This window comes from Schistocerca piceifrons, chromosome 9 (assembly GCF_021461385.2).
Source record: "Schistocerca piceifrons isolate TAMUIC-IGC-003096 chromosome 9, iqSchPice1.1, whole genome shotgun sequence".
Lineage (NCBI taxonomy): Eukaryota > Metazoa > Arthropoda > Insecta > Orthoptera > Acrididae > Schistocerca > Schistocerca piceifrons.
This window is the reverse complement of record NC_060146.1, coordinates 165,484,198-165,506,090: the sequence shown is the minus strand read 5'-3', so window position 1 is coordinate 165,506,090 and position 21,893 is coordinate 165,484,198. Positions and strand designations below refer to the sequence as shown.

The 21,893-nt window shown below is 47.0% G+C and overlaps 1 protein-coding gene across 1 annotated transcript in view; it reads right to left on the bottom strand.

The window, feature by feature from the left end:
* LOC124716810 (insulin receptor-related protein-like) overlaps nt 1-21,893 on the bottom strand; it is a 162,128-nt gene that overhangs the window by 67,181 nt on the left and 73,054 nt on the right. The window contains exons 7-10 of the mRNA XM_047243360.1: nt 20,430-20,663; nt 11,374-11,627; nt 4,818-5,018; nt 233-646 (exon numbers count right to left, since the gene is read on the bottom strand). Coding sequence (XP_047099316.1) covers nt 233-646; nt 4,818-5,018; nt 11,374-11,627; nt 20,430-20,663 — 1,103 coding nt within the window. The remainder of the gene's footprint in view (nt 1-232; nt 647-4,817; nt 5,019-11,373; nt 11,628-20,429; nt 20,664-21,893) is intronic.

Here is a 21,893-nt window from a genome sequence, read left to right as displayed (position 1 = left end):
GCTCAGGGACTGGGTGTTGTGTTGTCCTAATCATCATCATTTCATCCTCATCGACGCGCAGGTCGCCGAAGTGGCGTCAAATCGAAAGACCTGCACCAGGCGAACGGTCTACCCGACGGGAGGCCCTAGCCACACGACATTTCCATTACGTTATATCTAGAGAGCTTAGCCATTGTGGTGTTTTGGGAAGACGCTGCACAAAAAGCACATGCGAGCCGCTGCAGCTTTTCACCTGAAGGTGATGAGCGCAGCCGGGCTGCAGCGGCCGCCGTCGTTGCACGCCTCCACGCGGACCACGTAGCGCGAGTAGTGGGACAGGCCGCGCAGCTCCGCGCTGAAGTTGCCCGCGGGCACCCGCACCGCCTCCGTATCGTCCGAGGCGGGTCCCACGTCCGCATCGGTATCCAAGATTTGGGCGCCCGCGTCGCCCGCAGCGACGTCCGCCAGCTCCGTGGCGGCGGCGCGCGGCAGCAGGTCGTCGTGCAGCAGCCGGTGGAAGCCCGCCGACAGGCAGCTCGCCTCGTCAGCCTCGGCCGGGCTGTCCAGGTCGTCCAGGTCGTCGGGTTCTCCGTGCCAGTCCAGCAGGCGGCTCTGCGAGTATCGCGAGTACAGGTCCAGGCTGCAGCGCCGGCGCGGGGTCTCGCAGCTGTGGGTGGGGAATCAGTGGCGTCACTGATGTACACCTCTGGCCAGTAAAACTCCTTTGCTGAGAAGAACACAATTGACAGTGGTTGGTTGGGTGATTTAGGGAAGAGGATCAAACAGAGAGGTCATCAGTCCAATCGGATTAGGGAAGGATGGGGAAGGAAGCCACCAGTACCCTTTCAAAGGAACCATCCCAGCATTTGCCTGAAGCGATTTAGGGAAACCATGGGAAAGGTAAATCAGGATGATCAGACGCAGGTTTGAACTGTCATCCTCCCGAATGTGAGTCCAGTGTGCTAACTATTGCACCACCTCGCTCTGTACAAGTAACAATATTTTACTTATTGTGCTAATACAGTAGAGTAAGAAGAATGCTTCATTACCATGGAAGGTGAATTGGGGATAATATGAAGGTAAATACAGTGTAGTAGCAGTGTACTGCTTTGGAAGTTGGCACATCTTTGCCTATCAATAGGTTTGTGGCTGGCAATGTGCTGCATGTCGCACATTGACATAGAAAGATAGATCCCTTATCATTTAGCTACAAAATAGCAGGTCAGCAACTGGAAGCAGTTAATTTCATAAATTATCTGGGAGTACGCATTAGGAGTGATTTAAAATGGAATGATCATATAAAGTTAATCGTTGGTAAAGCAGATGTCAGACTGAGAGTCATTGGAAGAATCCTAAGGAAATGCAATCCGAAAACAAAGGAAGTAGGTTACAGTACGCTTGTTCACCCACTACTTGAATACTGCTCAGCAGTGTGGGATTCATACCAGATAGGGTTGATAGAAGAGATAGAGAAGATCCAACAGAGAGCAGCGCGCTTCGTTACAGGATCATTTAGTAATCGTGAAAGCGTTACGGAGATGATAGATAAACTCCAGTGGAAGACTCTGCAGGAGAGACGCTCAGTAGCTCGGTACGGGCTTTTGTTGAAGTTTCGAGAACATACCTTCACCGAAGAGTCAAGCAGTATATTGCTCCCGCCTACATATATCTCGTGAAGAGACCATGAGGATAAAAGCAGAGAGATTAGAGCCCACACAGAAGCATACCGACAATCTTTCTTTCTAAGAACAATACGAGACTCGAATAGAAGGGAGAACCGATAGAGGTACTCAAGGTACCCTCTGCCACACACTGCCAGGTGGCTTGTGGAGTATGGATGTCGATGTAGATGTAGATCGCTGGGAGGACGGCGGTGGCAGTGGGGACGGTTGTTACGCGAGGGTCCACAGAGTGATAAGAAGCAGTTGTGGGATGTATATAGGACAGTACATAATGAAAGGTGCGTGCAACAAGCGGGGCTATAGCAATCTGTGCTCTGTGACTGTACAGTAACCTGCAGTGTTTACTGTGGTTAAGTCTGTGGAGGCTTTCAATCACTGACTTCAGAGAGAAATGAGGCTCGTATAGCATGGACATCATGGTGTGTTTCTTTTCTTGGAACTTGGTAGATGGGAGCAACTTACTTGTCTGTCATACTCATGTGCTGAATCGAGAGATTGTTATGTGGTAGGCCTTCTGAGTAATACTGTATGGAAGGGAATTGGCTGCTCTGAACCGATGTCATTCACTGCTTGTTGTCACTGTGTTTCGCCAAAAACTCATGGACAGTATAGCTGGTCTTTGCCTTGTGGTCCCCTAAAAATATAGAACTCATGTGACAGAACAGACGTTATTGGTGGTTGCTTGCCTATTGGGTTAGGGTTTATACTGTGTTATGAGTAATGGTATGGTGATGTGTGGACTGGGTTATAATGCATTTTTGCTATCAAATCACTTTCACCTAATTGTGGAGAGCTAACTGGGTCATCAGACCTCACATGGATTTTTCTGTATCTTGCTGGGCAGCAGGAGCTGGGAGTTCATACTAATACCTGTGTTTGAATAATTCTGAGCTGAACTCGTCTTAGATCCATATATGTCCTGTTAGTATTACGGGGTTGTTATCACTGTGAAACATGTGATAACTTATGTGTCTGAAAATAAGTGTTAGGAAACCCATGTGATGTTGCTTTTGATTTTAAGTGGAGTTGAAGCATCATGGACTTTGATTTTCTGCAATGGCTACTTGCTCATAAACTGTTCCTGCTCTGGAACTTAATGATATTATCTTTCCTATGAAGATTCTGTTATGATGAATTTGATAAAATACTACATAAATGTAAGAGTAATGTTTTAATAAATGTCAATCTGTACTTATTTTCCAAGCTTCATTTGAGTAGTCGAAGACCCACAGCACATGATATGAGCTTACACCTGCTTATCATGCAAAAACTAAACAGCTCAACCACTGTAGAGGTATGATGCTACACAAAAAGCTGGAAAGCTGGTTGTAATCACTGCACCCCTACCTGATGGTGACGGGAGATGCCAGGCTGCAGTGCCCACTCATTGTGGGCCTCCACTCACGACGTGTAGTGCAGTTGAAAATTTAGTATGCAGAGATGTCAGCTCTGGCAACGACAACAACAACTGTAGCCCAAATGGGCATTGACTCAAAATGAACTCAGGTGACATATGGTGCATCATTCCACAATGTTTCATCTCCACGGCAAACAGTAGTGGCTGTTGAGTGGAGCTGTGTCAGTCTCTTAATTTGCCTTACGATACTGAAGCGGCTGTTTCTCCTTCAACAGCCTCTTCAGGCATCTCTGTGAGCATGAGTAAAGCCAGTTGTGGCTTTTCGTTACGGAAAAACTATCAGAACTGCCAGTGATTAAAGATCCTTTGTATGGCGAACAGAAATATTGGCAGTACACTCACTGAAGCGGACAATTACTTGTAACGCAAGATGGTGATAACATATTCCTATAGCACAGAAATTTTGAATAAAGTGTAGTTACTATTTATTCAGAGGTGTATGGTCAATGTTTCTCATAACTCTAAGTTTTAGGTATCATATCAGCCTTGAAATCATACGTTTCAGTATCAGAATCGACGACTTCTGATCCAGCAGAGGAGAAGTACAAGGATGAGGTGGATAGGACCGTGGATGAGACCAAATCAGGATCACAATGAATGGAAGGAGGAGGAGCAGAACAAGTGGCAAGAAAAGCTTTTGATGACAGAGGGGATGTAGAAGAAGAAGAATCTCAACTAAGGAGTAATGAGAAGGGAAGAAAACGTAGAGGATGAAGAGAAAGAGATGGAGAGGGAGTAGTACCAGGATGATTTCAAGGAAATAGAGAAGAAAAGGACATAGGAGAGAAGTAAAGACAGTAGCAGAAGAAGAAGAAGAAGAAGAAGAAGAAGAAGAAGGAGACGAAACATGGAGGAGACGAAGTAGGAGCAGGAAAAGCTAAGACTAAGGATAGTTTGGGAATGAAATCACCTATGCCCTTTCAAAGGAAGCGTCGCGCCATGTGCCTCAAACGATTTAGGGAAATCATGGAAAACCTAAATGAGGACGGCCAGATGGGGATTTGAACAATCATCCTCCACAATGTGAATTCAATCTCGTGACCACTGTGCTGTCTCGCTCAGTGCAGGAACAGGAAGACGAAAATGAATACTATGATATGATAATTATCGTGATACATATGATAATCACAAGCAGAAAGAAGTGGAGTGAGAGAAAGGTAAGAGAGAAAAGAAAACAAAATAGACATTATATATCAAAACAGATGGAGGAGAAAAAGGAAGAGGAGAGAATAAGAAGACAGAAGAAAAAGGGAGAAGCAATAGATGGACTATAATACTATACTAGAAGCGAAAAGCAGAAGTATGAGGAAGATGAAGCAGAAGGGTAATGTAGTGGAGAGGGACAAAGTGGAGAAAAAGAGGTGTAGAGGATTGGAAGACAACAAAGGGAACAAACTGAGTCAATACGGAGACAAATAGCAGAGGTGCTGCTGTGGTTGGGATGAATGGAAAGAAGGGATTGCTGTATAAGAAGGGGAGTAGAGGAAACTGGAAAATGGGAGGAAAAAAAGAAGACAAAGAAATGAGAAGGGTCAAAGGAGGGACTCCATCGGAAAATGGTAAGTAAGAAAGAGAGGGAAAAGAGGTACAAGCAGAAGACAAACCAGGGTACTTGAGAAAGAAGGAGTAGGGAAAGAGGAGGTGTTGGTGAAGGAAGTGGTAGTAAAGAGGAAGAGGGGGAGTGAATAATAGGGAGCAAGTGAAACAAAGGAAAGGAAGGAGTCATCAGACAGACAGACCTGCAGCAGCGGCGACCATCCTCACGTCGCGTCGGCTCGGTGGCTGCCGAGGCAGCTATAGCGGTGGTGGTCTCGTCGCCTCCATCGTCGATGTTGTGGTCGTCAAGGCTGGGCTGTGGCGGCCGCACGCAGTAGTCCCGCCCCCACAGGTCGCCCTCCGGCAGCGCACGCACACGCACCACGTACTCCAGGATGTCACCCCTGCCATGCAGTAACTAAGTATAGCACTTGCTATGTGATGGTTCAAGGTGTTGGGCACAGGGTGAGTATATCGTCACGTAAAATGTGAGTCATGGCAAAGAGTCTACCTGGGGTACACTGAGACTTACAAGAGGAGCCCATGAAGTATTATGATTAAATGGAGGTCACTGAAAATATACTAAGAAAAGACCTAAGTATAATGGGACAATAGTTTCGTATATGGGGACATCAACTGAACCACAACAAAACTGCATATACTTGCCTTCATCAGGGTAACATCCTAGCCAACAGGGAATTGGACATATATTTTGAGGGTAACTGTCTGGTCTATAACAAACATCCACAGTATCTTGGAGTAAATGAAAAGAAATGAGTGTTCGAAATTTGCACTCTGGAGATCCCTTGAGCTTGTTGATGCACATAGATCATTTATCCAAATAATACATCTGTAAATTGTCCGTCCCCGGTAGCTGAGTGGTCAGTGCGACAGACTGTCCAATCCTAAGGGCCCGGTTTCGATTCCCGGCTGAGTCGGAGATTTTCTTCGCTCAAGGACTGGGTGTTGTGTTGTCCTAATCATCATCATTTCATCCCCATCGAAGAGCAAGTCACCGAAGTGGCGCCAAGTCGAAAGACTTGCACCAGGCGAACGGTCTACCCGACGGGAGGCTCTAGTCACACAACATATTTTTTATCTGTAAATTTGTACATTACACTGACTTAGCAAATATCATGGGATAATGGGCCACATATGGCGCAAGTGCGTTGTATTAGCACCACACTTTCCTCGTGCCAGCTACAGCTGTGTAGGAGAGCTTCTGAAAAGAAGCATTTATGCAAGTCAACTGTGTAACATGCAACATCGTCGTGAGCTGACGCGGTTCGAACAGGCATGGTGGTCGATGCAGGACGAATGGGAATTTCGATTTCAGCAGTGGTGCAGGAATTGGGCTTCACACGTTCAACCATGTCCTGGGTGTATCGTGAGTGGTTGAATAAGGATGTCACAATCCACCACAGACCAACTACCGCCCGTCCAGCCACTCTCGATGACTGTGACATCTGAGACGGATCGTCAATAGTGGCACAAGGGCAACAAACTCAGGATGTGCCAGCCATGTCCCCCAGTCGCTCAATCCATAGGAACATAGGTACCATGGACTATGGGAGCTAGCACCGTACAAATGTGTCACTGTTAACCTAACGTCATTGGGAACACAGCTTGCATTTGTCGCCAATCACCAGGGATGGATACTGGAACAATGGCACAACGTGATATGGTCCGACGAATCATTTTTTCAACTGCATCATGCCGATGGGAGGCACACTGTGCGTCGCAGACCACATGAATGATGGATCCTGCCTTGCAAGAAGATGTGGTCCAATGCTGTGGAGTCTCCGTTATGATCTGCGGTGCTTTTTCCTGGTATGGAATTGGCGCCATAGTTGCTCTGGAAGAGTCTTTGCCGGCCCGTGTAGCCGAGCGGTTCCAGGCGCTTCAGTCTGGAACCGCGAGACCGCTACGGTGACAGGTTCGAATCCTGCCTCGGGCATGGATGTGTGTGATGTCCTTAGGTTAGGTTTAAGTAGTTCTAAGTTCTAGGGGATTGATGACCTCAGATGTTAAGTCCCATAGTGCTCAGAGCCATTTGAACCATTTGAAGAGTCTTTGAAAGGTCTGTGGTACGTTGAGCTGCTTGGGGACACCTCCATTCCTTGTCGGCCTTCCAACAACCTGACGGTTCTGCAATGGTTCAAGATGATAACTTTCCGCCATCCAGGTATGAGCGCCACCAAGAGTAACTGGGATGTCACGAACCCAGGCTCCATGCCACGGAGCATGCATCCACGAACAGATCGCAATTGGCTGCAGCTCTGCAAGCGATTTGGTGTCCTGTTTCCAGAGGAGGAGTCCAGGGACTTGTAGCCTCACTTCCATGGCGTTTCACTGCAGTCCGCAGTGGCAGACGAGGCCCCACGTGGTATTAGGCGCCTATCCCATGACATTTTCTAGGTCAGTGTATGTATACGAGTATATTTGCCGCGCGAAGTGGCCGCGTAGTTAGACGCACCATGTCACGGATTGCTCGGCCTCCCCCCCCCCCCCCCCGCCCCACCCCCCCCAGAGGTTCGAGTCCTCCCTCGGGCATGGGTGTGTGTGTTGTTCTTAGCCTAAGTAGCGTGTAAGTCATGGGACCGATGACCCTCAGCACTTTTGGTCCTTTGGAAATTCACACACATTTGAACATTTTTTTTGTACATATGTTTTTTGTAAGTCTAAAGCGCTGTGTAACTGCCACGCCATTAATGATAATTATCTCATTAAAGAAATGAAGTTGCGTAATTAATTTTTTGTTCAACAATGGTTCAAATCGCTCTGAGCACTATGGGACTTAACATCTGAGGTCATCAGTCCCCTAGACTTAGAGCTACTTAAACCTACCTAACCTAAGGACATCACTCACATCCATGCCCGAGGCAGGATTCAAACTTGCGATCGTAGGAGCAGCGCGGCTCCGGAATGAAGCGCCTAGAACCGCTCGGCCACAGCGGCCGGCTAAGTTTTTGTTTGTTCACCCACACACGCCTGAAGTCTCAGTAGACAATGAAATCTGTGCGCCACAGTCCCTTAGTATGAACATAGACGAGCCAAAACGAAACGGTGCAGCCCAGCGCTAAACTGGAGAAGCGTACACTGATTGGTTGTCCATATCTGGAGGGTAACAAATCCGTAACAATTCATGCTGAGTCGGTGGAAGTGCACGACAACAATACACCATCATCTGACGTCGTAGTTACGTAATGTGGACGCTTCCATTGTTGTCAGATAATTATGAATGACAAAGAATCAAGTGGCAGACTGTCTCTCTGTGGAGAATGAGGAACCTAAAGAGAAACAGAGCCTTTATCCTCCTACATCGGCGTGTCACAATCGAGGCGGTGGTAGAAAAAGTGAAAAGTCAATAGAAAAACAGTTCTCAAAATCTTACAGTACATTTTGAGAATGACGAAGATTGACTCCTGCTGTGCAGCTGCTGTTGCAACATGCAACATCTTCTCCATGTCTGCGAATGTAAAGAAGACTGTGATAATGGCGCATGGATATACAGATATGTCCTCCTAAGATTAGCCTTGTTGAATGTAAACGTGGTGGCTGTTCTTTGGCACACGTCCGTAAGAACAGGCACCACTTTGATCCTGCAGCTACTATGAACCAGGAGACGAAGGAATTCGTGACATTTAGTTGCCAGTGAGCATTGATTTAAATCAGTGGGAAAAGCAGAAAATTTGTGCCGGACCAGCATTTGAACCCAGGTCTCCTGCTCAGTAGGCATTTTTTCCCTTGATACCTGTTTGTTCGTGATTGTTAGTTCCATTTGTTCGGGGCGGACGTCTCATGAAGCTTGTTCAAGTTCCTCGTCGTTCCATTAACTCAGTTTTTTTTTTTTATTACAGAGGGCGGGTAACCCTCTGACGAAAATGCTGAGCTACCGTGCCGGCAGCCAATCGGACACATCGATCATCGCTACTGCATGGACTACCCAAGGTCACCTCCCGCAGACGCAAATTCTCAACTTACCCACCCACTACTGGCAGGAAACGGCGAAACGCTGCCAAAAATGAGGATAATAGGCAGGGACACAATGTCAACAGTGTGAAGACGAGTTAAGATCACGGAAGGAGAGGTTCATTAAGTGAAGGAGACCACATATAGGAAGTTGGTGCGACCTATACTTGAGTACTGCTCGAGTGTTTGGGATCTGTACCAGGTCGGATTAAAGGAAGACATCGAAGCAATTCAGAGGCGGGCTGCTAGATCTCTTACCAGTACGTTCGACCAATATGTAAGTCTTACAGAGATGCTTCGGGAACTCAAGTGGGAATTCCTGGAGGGAAGGTGACGTTCTTCTCGAGAAACACTACTAAGAAAATTTAGAGAACCGGCATTTGATTCTGACTGCCGTACGATTCTATTGCCGCGAGCATACATTGCGTGTAGCAACATGAAGGTAAGATACGAGAAATTAGGGCTCATACGGAGGCATATACAGAGTCGTTTTCCCCTCGCTCTATTTGCGAGTGGAACAGGAATGGAAGTGACTAGCAGTGGCACACAGGGTACCCTATGCCACACAACCTACAGTGACTTGGCGAGTATCTTTGTAGATCAGACGTAGATATAGAATTTGGGTCTGACGGAAGTCGTGCTAGGGTAATCTATGCAGTTGCGATGACCACTGTGGCCAGATGGCTTAGTCGTCAGAGCATCTGCCCAGTGAGGGGAACCGGTTTCGAATCCCAGTTTGGCACAAATTTGCAATTTTTCCATTGATTTAAATCGATGCCCACTGGCACCCAAATTTCATTAATTCCTTTGTGTGTTGGTGAATGTAGTCGAGAAATTCGTCTACCTCTCTTTCCTACAGTCAGAAGATCATTCTCTAGGCGCTGAAGTAAATGCGACAATTGCCAAACCGACGAACACTTTCCGGAACCTCCGCACAAGAGTGTGGGACAACAAACAAACACATCAAAAAAAGCTTTGCATCACCTCGGTTCCTAGAGTTCCGGAAGCTGTACAGAATATTGGAGTACAGATCAGCATTAACATCATTTCCGCCCTTTTTATTGCTCATGAAAACCGCACATTGCATGTTGTACCACCATACAGCGAGACCTTCAGAGGCGGTGGTCCAGATTGCTGCACACATCTGTACCTCTAATACCTGGCAGCACGTCCTCTTGCATTGATGCATGCCTGTATTCGTCGTGGCATACTATCCACAAGTTCATCAAGGCACTGTTGGACCAGATTGTCCCACTCCTCAACAGCGATCGGCGTAGATCCCTTAGAGTGGTTGGTGGGTCACGTCGTCCAAGGACAGCGCATTGCAATGTATCCCAGGCATGTTCCATAGGGTTCATGTCCGGAGAACATGCTGGCCACTCTAGTCGAGGGATGTCGTTATCCTGAAGGAGGTCATTGACAAGATGTGCACGATGGGGGGGGCTAACTGTCGTCCATGAAGACGAATGCCTCGCCAATGTGCTGCCGATATGGTTGCACTATCGGTCGGAGAATAGCATTCCCATATCGTATAGCCGTTACGGCGCCTTCCATGACAACCAGTCGCGTATGTCGGCCCCAATAACGCCACCCCAAAACAGCAGAGAACCTCCACCTTGCTGCACTCGCTGGATAGGGTGTCTAAAGTGTTCACCCTAACCAGGTTGCCTCCAAACTCATCTCCGATGATTGTCTGGTTGAAGCAATATGTGACAGTCATCGGTGAAGAGAACGTGATGGCAATCCTGAGCGGTCCATTCGGCATGTTGTTGGTCCCTTCTGTATCGCGCTGCATGGTGTGATGGTTGCAAAGATGTTCCTCGCCATGGACGTCGGGAGTGAAGTTGCGCATCATGCAGCCCACTTCGCACAGTTTGAGTGGTAACACGACATCCTGTGACTGCACGAAAAGCATTATTCAACATGGTGGTGTTGCTATCAGGTTTCCTCCGTGCCATAATCCTAAAGTAGCGGTCATCCACTGCAGTAGTTGTGCTTGGGGGGCCTGAGCGAGGCATGTCATCTACAGTTCCTGTCTCTCTGTATCTCCTCCATGTCCGAACAACATCGCTTCGGTTCAGTCCGAGACGCCTGGACACTTCCATTGTTGAGAGCCCTTCCTGGGACAAAGTAACAATGCCGACGCGATCGAACCGCGGTATTGACCGTCTAGGCATGGTTGAACTACAGACAACACGACCGTTTCTGGTGGAATGACTGGAAGTGATCGGATGTCGGACTTCCACTGTCTAATAGACGGTGCTCATGGATGGTTGTTTACATCTTTGGGCAGGTTTAGTGACATCTCTGAACAGTCAAAGGGACTGCGTCTGTGATACAATATCCACAGTCCACGTCTATCTTCAGGAGTTCTGGGAACTGGGTGATGCAAAACTTTTTTTGAGGCGTGTAATTGAGGGTGTCTGTGAGATAGGTGTATACTTTGTGTGACAGTTTCAGAGGTGTACACTAACAGGGTTAATTCATTCGGTATAAAGCTCTCGGTTGCCTCAGATACTATCTGAAAACAAATCACACATTCCCAGAGAATAAGTACAGCACTGGGGAATAGTGGACGAGGGAACGCAAGACAAGAGACAGAGATTTCACGAAGAGATTTTGGGAAGAGGACAAGGAAGCTGTCAGAGCGAGACAACAAATTCAAATGCGCTCTTCTGTTGGGCATAACGAAGAAAGAGAGGAGGAGAAGGAGGGGAAGAGGGGAAGGATGAGTAGAGTAGGAGAGACAGGGCTGCCACTGGCTGGCGGCTCCGACCCGCCCTGTACCTGGGGTGGAGCGGCGGCTGCCAGCGCAGGGCGACGCCCTCGGCGGTTGGCAGCCCTGGCGCCGCCACGGCGCGCAGCCGCCTCGGCGCCGACGGCCGCCCGGCGGGTGTGCTGAAGTGGCGGACCGCGCTTCGACTCCCGTCGCGCACGCTGTCCGAGAAGTAGGCGCGCACGTAGAATTCGTAGCGCGTGTGCGGCCGCAGTCCCGACAGCACGGCGCGCCGCTCCCGCAGGGGCAGCATGGCGAACTCCATCTGCAGCACGCGGCAGCTCCTCTGTAGCCCGTCTCACAACTGTGGGGGGCACGCTTCTCAGTCGCATACTACTAGCGATACCACGGACGCAGCGTCGAAACAAGGCACAAGTTTCTGAAATGAGTAATACTGGGGGATTTGGTAGGTCACGATGCACTCCACAGCACCTACGAGGGTGCGGCGTTTATGCCACATCGCTGCCCACCTTTACTACGTTTTGTTGCTTTGATCATACAATATAGGGATTCATGGCCGGTACTGATTTCAGGTATGAACAAATCACACCATGATAATACAACACTCTAAAATTTATAAGACTTTATTATAGCGTACGGCATAATGTCAGAAAGCACAGGGTATCTACTGCCGAAAGAGACGTTTGGGCACCTTGTTTTCTGACACATACATGAAGTTGCCTTAGTATCGACTTAAATAGACAGGCATCATAAAAATTCATGACACACGCTTCTAGAGGTTGTATAGCTGCTCATAGGTTGTGTCCCAAAAATGAACAGCATAGAGACAGAAGTGATGACACTTCCTGCAGGACCTGGCCATCATTCTGCAGGACATTGCTCAAGCACATACAGTGCAAGCTGTTACTGATTTCTTTGACTGGTGGGGCTGCTAAGTGCTATACCACCTACTGCACTCCCCTGACTTAAGCCCTCGTGAGTTCGATTTCTAAACTGAAGGAAATACTTCACTGCATTCGCTTCACAACTGCTACAAATTCGTCGGGCAATAGACCGCGCCGCTCGAAGTGTCAACACAACTGGCACTCCTAAGAGTATCCTACGACTTCCACTACTTTGAAGGTCAGTAAAACTTTGAAACATGTATCTACTTTGTACGAACTTGTAATGTTACGTGAGCCTCACTGCCCCTTTTTTTAAATCTAATTTGTGTCTGATTTTATTCTGAGAAGCTCAGTATCGTATGTAAATACCGTAAATGTAAATTTGATTCAAAAAGTACTTGAAGTCGAGTGAAGTGAAGCGCAGCTGGACAGAAACAAACTCTTTAGCGCGCAATACCCGCAACGATAGTAGTTGTGAATCTTTGAGTGTGGACTCTAAAAAAAATACGATTTATATATAAAAAGAAGACTGTTAATCTGTATCTTGTGGAAAGAGGACGTTCTGCTAGGCCATCGCTCAGAACGTATTGTTACATTTAATGAAAACTGATGTTTCAGTGATAAAACCGAGTAAAGTATGTGTAAGAGTTGCCAAACATTTATGTATACAAATTTTCTGGAAGTGAAGAATAGAAGTATCTTGTTTTTGGAAAAGGAGGTGAAATTCATTGTCGTCTCCGTCTATCAATCGACAGAATTGCAAGTGTACAAAGTTCACTAAAATACAGGAAAAGAAATGCATTCTCTATAGTTTTCATTCAATAAGTAACAACGTCTCATAATTTATTAATTACAGTAATTGGATTATGTTCTTGTACAATAGTATGGTCATGAACTCCGCTGACCAATTTTGATGTAGCAGGACGTGTAGTTTGAAGGAAGTTTGTGTGCCAAGCAATCTCCTTCTCTCACGAAAAGCAGTTTGCTGTTTGATCTTATTTATTTACAGTAATGGTCCATTAGGTATGGAAAGCTACGAAAACTTGGGCTCAAAGCTATCCGCAATACGGCCAAGTAACCAACAGAGTCGTATTTTAAGTTTTAAAGAACAAAATTACAGTACGTCACCAACTGGTGCAGAAGCTGATCATTCAAAGAGGCAGCAACCAAAATTCAGGTACCAGTTACGACTTAAAGTAAAAATCTCAATCAAAAATCATCTCTCTCTCTCTCTCTCTCCAAACACATATATAAATGTTCATATTATTAAGATAAAAGTCATTTTATAAGCTGTAAATAAATAATTGCCACCATTAAAGTTCCAACCCTCGTAGACTGCCTTGGATTAACACATCGCAGAACTATGTCATACGAAGCAATTTTTGAACAAAATGTTCCATTCTCACAGGAGGTCAGGTTTCATACACAGATTCACGCATTACCTCCTCGGAAACCGATCAAAGACCGGAAGCGATCTTTCTTAGCAGTTTGTCATCCTTTCCACCAATAAGCACTGATAGTAACTAGAAATTGTAATTACCATTTCCTGATGAACTGAGTAACACTGACATTATCATTAACAAGTTCCCAGTGCAAGTAACGTCACCAGTGCGGCTGGAGCTGTGTATCAACATTTAAACAGTGAATATAAACAAAAGAAGTTTCTCTTCTCGGGGCCGAGTCCCTCTCTGCTCCAGTACTTTACTGCTCTTGCTCACCCGGCCGTTCTCACGCTATGTTACCATCTGACGCATCGTTCGATGAGTCTGCTTTGTCGTTCTACTTACTCGCTAGTTTACCGTTACTTATATTCCTATACTGTATATTAAAACACAGCAACAAAGTGCAATGAAAGTGCGTAGCGATGTGGCATAAACGCCGTACTATGACACACTGTTCCCCCAGTTTAACCCTGTGCGACTTTTATCAGGAGGGAGGGGGCATTAAGACAGAAGGCGTACAAATAGAATTCACACTCTTTAGGTGAACTTAAAACTAACATTCATTAAGAAAATGTTCGCCCCTGGTAGCTGAGTGGTCAGTGCGACAGAATATCATACCTAATGGCCCGGGTTTGATTGCCGGCTGGGTCAGAGACTTCCTCCGCTCAGGGACTGCGTGTTGTGTTGTCCTTATCATCATCATTTCATCCTCATCGACACGCAAGTTGCCGCAGTGGTGCCAACTCGAAATACTTGCACCATGCGAACGATCTACCAGACGGGAGGCCCTAGCCACACGGCATTTCCATTAAGAAATTGCTGCAATTTCTCGGAGGAAACTGTAGAGTGTAATAGGCAATCTCCTAATTGGGTGGCAAAATGCATGAAGAGCGAAGGGAGGCAGTTCCAGCTTCTGCTTGCTTGATTCACCTTCATAATATACTACTCTTTTTAAGTGTTTGTGTTACGTTTGTCAAAAATAATTGACGCGACAAAGCATACTAAACTTCCTGCGGAGCTCCTGTCCCTGCAGCCGTCCTCGCCGACCGCGAAAGGGCTTGCACTAACGACTGATCATCCTGTGCATCTACAGTAATGACATATTTTTAAAATGGTAAATTCTACCCTAACTTTCACCCTTAAATTTTCATGATGGGAACTTAAGATTGTTTGCCTGCAAATTGAGTGTACTTAACGTGCGTTACATTGAGTTGCTGGGCGAATTAAAGAAGCTAACAGCAAAACATCTCGAAAATTCATATTTGAAAAGTCCAAATTGTTTCTGCGTTTGATGCTAAGATTTGAATTAACAATTTCTGCAATAAGAAAGTATAAAAATCTAGTTTCTTTGGCTCTTCAGTGTATAATGACCTTGTGCAGAATATTAATAATAACTTCAAACTTTTTCGGATGATGCAGTTCTCTCTGTCTGAAAGAAGCTACATAAATATTCAGACTGATGTTTATATGCTTTAAAACTGGTGCAAATATTGGGAACTTGCTTTAAATGTTCTGAAAAATAAAATTGTGAACTTCACAAAACGAAGAAAACATAGTATCCCACGGCTATAGTGTATCGGTGAGTCACAGTTGGAATCAGCCAACTCATGCAAATACCTGGGTGTAACACTTTGTAGGCATGTGAAATGGAATGACCACATAGGCTCAGTCATGGGTAAAGTAGGTGGTAGAATTCGGTTTACTGGTAAAATACTGGGGAAATGGAATCAGTCTGCAAAAGAGATTGCTTACAAATCACTTGTGTGAAAAGTTCTACAATATTTCTCTAGTGTGTGGGACCCATACCAAAAAGCACTAACAAGGGATATTGGACATACACAGAGGAGGGCAACACGAATGGTCATTGGTTTGTTTGATCCATGGCAGAGTGCCACAGGAACTGAACTAGAAGACTCTTGAAACTATACTGAGAAAGTCTGTCAACAAGGTTTCAAGGATAGGCTTTAATTGAACATACTACACCACCTATGTATTGCACATATAAGGATCATGAGGATGTGATTAGAATAGTTACTACATGCACAGAGATATTCTCAAGCTGCGTATGTGAATGGGACGGGAAGATACCCCCATAATTGGTACAATGGGACGTACTCCCTACCATGTACTTCACGGTGGTTTGCGTAGATGTAGATTTAGATGTTTTCCCACTTTCTCTGTATGTGGGATAAATCTTCGATATTGTGCCTCTTGAAATACCAAACATTTTGGCTACCTCTGTATTGTAAGCACACTTGATACGAGCATCAACAGCTGGACAACGTTCGAATTCACTTAGCTTCGACATAGTACACTCACAACTACGCAGAATCACTGTTCTGACCACTACTGACAGTTGCAAAGTGTTGAGGATATTGCAGATGTGCCGTTCGTGGTCAGATACAACCGCATTACCTGGAGCTTTGAGTAGCATCTGTATTTACGCGGCGTATTCCGAAAGTAAGGTCCAATCGGTCGCGAAGTGGAAACCACAGTGAAAATCAAAAGCGTTTTATTTGAAATAGTTAGCCAGACCTACCAGCAACGTCTCTACCTAGTCGTAGCTCCATCTGAGACATTTGTCGTAGCGTCGTACCAACTTTCCAATACCGTCGTCATAGGAGGCAGCCGCTTGCACTTTTCGCCGATTCTCTACGCTCATTTTCAGTACTTTGTCTGTGCCACAAGGTTGACTTCACAGCCAGTGGCTCATGTCAGCAGAGATGAAACTCAGGGGGAGCAAAGTCTGGGCTGTATGGAGGGCGATCAAACGCATTCCATCGAAAACGCAGCTGGGGCGTCGTCATTGCCCCTGCACAGTGCAGCCGAAAACTGTCACGAAGAAGGAAATGCATGACAGTTATGTTGTGCGGGCTGCATCAGATCAGGCGCAATCTCTCACGGGCACTCATACTTGGCGGAAGATGCTGTTTTCTAGGCATCTTGACGTGCCCACTGTGCGTTCAGAACTGCAAATACAGACGTGAAGCGACCAGTGGGCATACTAGAGACATTGTCCAACACACCTATACCAAGCTTTATCGGAGTTTCACTCTGGTTTCCATTTCGTGACCGATTGTACCTTACATTCAGAGTACGCCTCGTATGCTCGAGCTTGCATCTTTCGAGGTGTTTCCATATTTTTATCAAACCCCTACACATAAGGTGGTGGTGTCACGCATGTTGTGTGGTTACAAGATGTTGGCTGGTGCCCAGGGTGGAAAGCACTTAATGAATCGGCGTGGTGCTGCCGTTACCCACATTTCAGCCGTCTGTGTGGCACTCGTCGACATAGAAGGCAACTGCCTGCACTTTTCGCCGAGTCTGCACGCTCGCTCGCATCTCGTGGTCGTGCGGTAGCGTTCTCGCTTCCCACGCCCGGGTTCCCGGGTTCGATTCCCGGCGGGGTTAGGGATTTTCTCTGCCTCGTGATGGCTGGGTGTTGTGTGATGTCCTTAGGTTAGTTAGGTTTAAGTAGTTCTAAGTTCTAGGGGACTGATGACCATAGATGTTAAGTCCCATAGTGCTCAGAGCCATTTTTCTGTACGCTCATTTGCAATCCATTGTCCGTGCCACAACGTTGACTTCACAGCCAGAGGTTCATGTCAGCAGGGATGAAAATCAGGGGGAGCGAATTCCGTGCTGTAGGGAGGGCGATCAAACGCTTCCCATGGAAAACACAGCTGGGGCGTCTTCATTGGCCCTGCACAGTGCGGCCGAGAACTGTCACGAAGAAGGAAATGCATGACAGTTATGTTGTGCAGGCTGCATCAAAACAGGCGCATTGTCTCATGGGCACTCATACTTGGTGGGAGACGCTGTTTTCTAGGCATCTTTACCTGCTCACTGTGCGGTCAGAACTGTAAAGACAGACTTGAAGCCCTCAACAGGCATACTAGAGACATTGTCCAACACACCTATGCCAAGCTTTATCGGATTTTCACTGTAGTTTCCATTTCGCGACAGATCGGACCTTACATTTGGAGTATGCCTCGTATGCTCGAGCTTGCATCTTTCGAGGTGTTTCCATATTTTTATCGAACCCCTGTGCATAAGGTGGTGGTGTCATGTATGTCGTGTCGTTACAAGGTGTTGGCTGGTGACCATGGTGGGAAGCACCTAATTAAGCAGTGCAGCGCTGCCATTACCCACCTTAGAGCCATCTGTGTGAAACTCGTCGTCATAGAAGGCAGCCGGCTGCACTTTTCGCCGATTCTCTACGCTCATTTGCAGTACATTGTCTGTGCCACAAGGTTGACTTCACAGCCAGTGTCTCATGTCAGCAAAGATGAAAAAGGGACCAGAGTGAGGGCTGTATGGAGGGCGATCAAACGCTTCCCATCGAAAACGCTGCTGCGGCCGCTTCATTGCCCCTGCACATTGCAGCCGAGAACTGTCACGAAAAGGGAAATGCGTGACAGTTATGTTGTGCGGGCTGCATCAGATCAGGCGCAATGTCTCACGGGCACTCATACTTGGCGGGAGGTTGTCTTCTGGCATCTTTGCGTGCTCACTGTGCGCTCAGAACTGTAAAGACAGACGTGAAGCGACCAGCGGGCATACTAGAGACGTTCTCCAACACACCTATATCAAGCTTTATCGGATTTTCACTCAGGTTTCCATATCGTGACTGATCGGACCTTGCATTCGGAGTATGCGTCGTATGCTCGAGCTTGCATCTTTCGAGGTGTTTCCATATTTTTATCAAACCCCTGCACATAAGGTGGTGGTGTCACACATGTTGTGTGGTTACAAGATGTTGGCTGGTGCCCAGGGTGGGAAGCACTTAATGAATCGGTGTGGTGCTGCCGTTACCCACATTTTAGCTGTCTGTGTGGCACTCGTCGACATAGAAGGCAACTGCCTGCACTTTTCGCCGAGTCTGTACGCTCATTTGCAATCCGTTGTCCGTGCCACAACGTTGACTTCACAGCCAGAGGTTCATGTCAGCAGGGATGAAAATCAGGGGGAGCGAATTCTGGGCTGTAGGGAGGGCGATCAAACGCTTCCCATCGAAAACACAGCTGGGGCGTCTTCATTGGCCCTGCACAGTGCGGTCGAGAACTGTCACGAAGAAGGAAATGCATGACAGTTATGTTGTGTAGGCTGCATCAAAACAGGCGCATTGTCTCACGGGCACTCATACTTGGCGGGAGACGCTGTTTTCTAGGCACCTTTACCTGCTCACTGTGCGGTCAGAACTGTAAAGACAGACTTGAAGCCCTCAACAGGCATACTAGAGACATTGTCCAACACACCTATGCCAAGCTTTATCGGATTTTCACTGTAGTTTCCATTTCGCGACAGATCGGACCTTACATTTGGAGTATGCCTCGTATACTCGAGCTTGCATCTTTCGAGGTGTTTCCATATTTTTATCGAACCCCTGTGCATAAGGTGGTGGTGTCATGTATGTCGTGTCGTTACAAGGTGTTGGCTGGTGACCATGGTGGGAAGCACCTAATTAAGCAGTGCAGCGCTGCCATTACCCACCTTAGAGCCATCTGTGTGAAACTCGTCGTCATAGAAGGCAGCCGGCTGCACTTTTCGACGATTCTCTACGCTCATTTGCAGTACATTGTCTGTGCCACAAGGTTGACTTCACAGCCAGTGTCTCATGTCAGCAAAGATGAAAAAGGGACCAGAGTGAGGGCTGTATGGAGGGCGATCAAACGCTTCCCATCGAAAACGCTGCTGCGGCCGCTTCATTGCCCCTGCACATTGCAGCCGAGAACTGTCACGAAAAGGGAAATGCGTGACAGTTATGTTGTGCGGGCTGCATCAGATCAGGCGCAATGTCTCACGGGCACTCATACTTGGCGGGAGGTTGTTTCCTGGCATCTTTGCGTGCTCACTGTGCGCTCAGAACTGTAAAGACAGACGTGAAGCGACCAGCGGGCATACTAGAGACGTTCTCCAACACACCTATATCAAGCTTTATCGGATTTTCACTCAGGTTTCCATATCGTGACTGATCGGACCTTGCATTCGGAGTACGCGTCGTATGCTCGAGCTTGCATCTTTCGAGGTGTTTCCATATTTTTATCGAACCCCTGTGCATAAGGTGGTGGTGTCATGTATGTCGTGTCGTTACAGGGTGTTGGCTGGTGACCATGGTGGGAAGCACTTAATTAAGCAGTGCAGTGCTGCCATTACCCATCTTAGAGCCATCTGTGTGAAACTCGTCGTCATAGAAGGCAGCCGGCTGCACTTTTCGCCGATTCTCTGACTTCACAGCCAGTGTCTCATGTCAGCAAAGATGAAAGGGGGAGCAAAGTGAGGGCTGTATGCTGCGCGATCAAACGCTTACCATCTTAAACGCTGCTGCGGCCACTTCATTGCCCCTGCACAGAACTGTCACGAAAAAGGAAATGCGTGACAGTTATGTTGTGCGGGCTGCATCAGATCAGGCGCAATGTCTCACGGGCACTCATACTTGGCGGGAGGTTGTTTTCTGGCATCTTTGCGTGCTCACTGTGCGCTCAGAACTGTAAAGACAGACGTGAAGCGATCAGCGGGCATACTAGAGACGTTCTCCAACACACCTATATCAAGCTTTATCGGATTTTCACTCTGGTTTCCATTTCGTGACTGATCGGACCTTGCATTCGGAGTACGCGTCGTATGCTCGAGCTTGCATCTTTCGAGTTGTTTCCATATTTTTATCGAACCCCTGTACATAAGGTGATGGTGTCATGTATGTCGTGTGGTTACAAGGTGTTGGCTGGTGCCCACAGTGGGAAGCACCACACGGAGCGGAGCGGCGCTGCCACTACACACCTTCCAGCCGTCTGTGTGGCACTCGTCGGTCTTCTGCTGCGCCGCGGACCCGGCGCCCCCGGCGTCGCTGGCCGCGCTGTAGTGCAGCACGTAGCCGATGACGCCCGGCAGGCGCGTCGTGACGCCGCCCCCGTCCCAGCGCACCTCGGCCGCCGTCTCGTTGAGTGGGCGGGCCTCCGCGTCGAACGAGACCCGGCCGCACGACGCCAGGTAGCCGTTTGACACGGGGGACACCTGCACCACAGAGTCATCCGTCCACCTGTACACCTGCTACTTTGCCTCCCTGGCACCTGGACCGCTTTGCAAATTGGGAACATGAGCGAAAATCTGTACAGTCCCTGTCTGGGAGAAACGCAGCAAAGTGGAGCATCTCTACGCACTAGATTGGTTAGACACAGCCCCACAGAACAATTGTGCTCTTGTCCACACCTCATTGCTCTTGTGGGCTGGTACGTATAGTGTAAGGTGAAGTGCAAATTGAGATGCATAGAGCCCGTGTGAAGTGACAAGACATTACGGTGCAACACGCACATTTCACACATGCTGTGCAGGTCCTGTACATATTGAGACATACAGACATTCATCCTCTGCCCCAGATAGTCACGCACTGTACTGATAGGATCGAAGCATGCACCATGCGATCTTTCTTAAACGATATTACAGAAATTATTCAGAAAAAAATTGATTTTTACGTTACTTGTAACTTTATGTGCCAGCTTCAATGTGAAGTGCCCATCATCTCGCTAATGCTGTGTTATTCGCATTTAAGTAAGACACTGTGCGAAATATGAAAGTCTGCAATGAAAAATAGAGCTCGCTTTGATATTGTGTTTGCTGTAAATTACACCATATGCTGCCGCATATGAAATTTAGCTTACACGTTGAATTTTTCTTTAGACTTGATAGGACAGGGTGTATACACGGACAAGGAAAAAAATTCCCGGAGTTTTCCCAATTAAAAAAAATACACTTTTTCCCATATACTTTCCCATGGAACAACAAAACTTGTTAATCCTTTGAAACGTTATACACTGGCATAGAACTTCCTGGCACTGTAGAAAACGCTACACCGCAAAAAAAGTCTTCGTAAAATCTTTAAGTGCAGCAACATCTACGCTGCGTATTTTCGTATTACGGTACGCTGCATATTTTCGTAATTATGAAAGTATAAATTCGAATTGCAGCAAACACAGCACGTCACTTTCCAAAGCACTGAAAACGAGATTGCGATGCGCTTTTGTAAGCCAATCGTAGCTCGTGTTACTTGATCTCAACCATGCAGTCAGCCAGTAACAATATCACTCTTAAGTAGCGTGAACACACACATAGGAAAGATTAGTGGTTTAAATTAAAATACATAGTTACAAGAAAAGCTAAGCTTTCACATCTAAAACTCATTTGTAAGATTAATGAAAATACGGCTTGAAGTGCACATACGTATGTCTAGATTTACAAAGAAGTAGG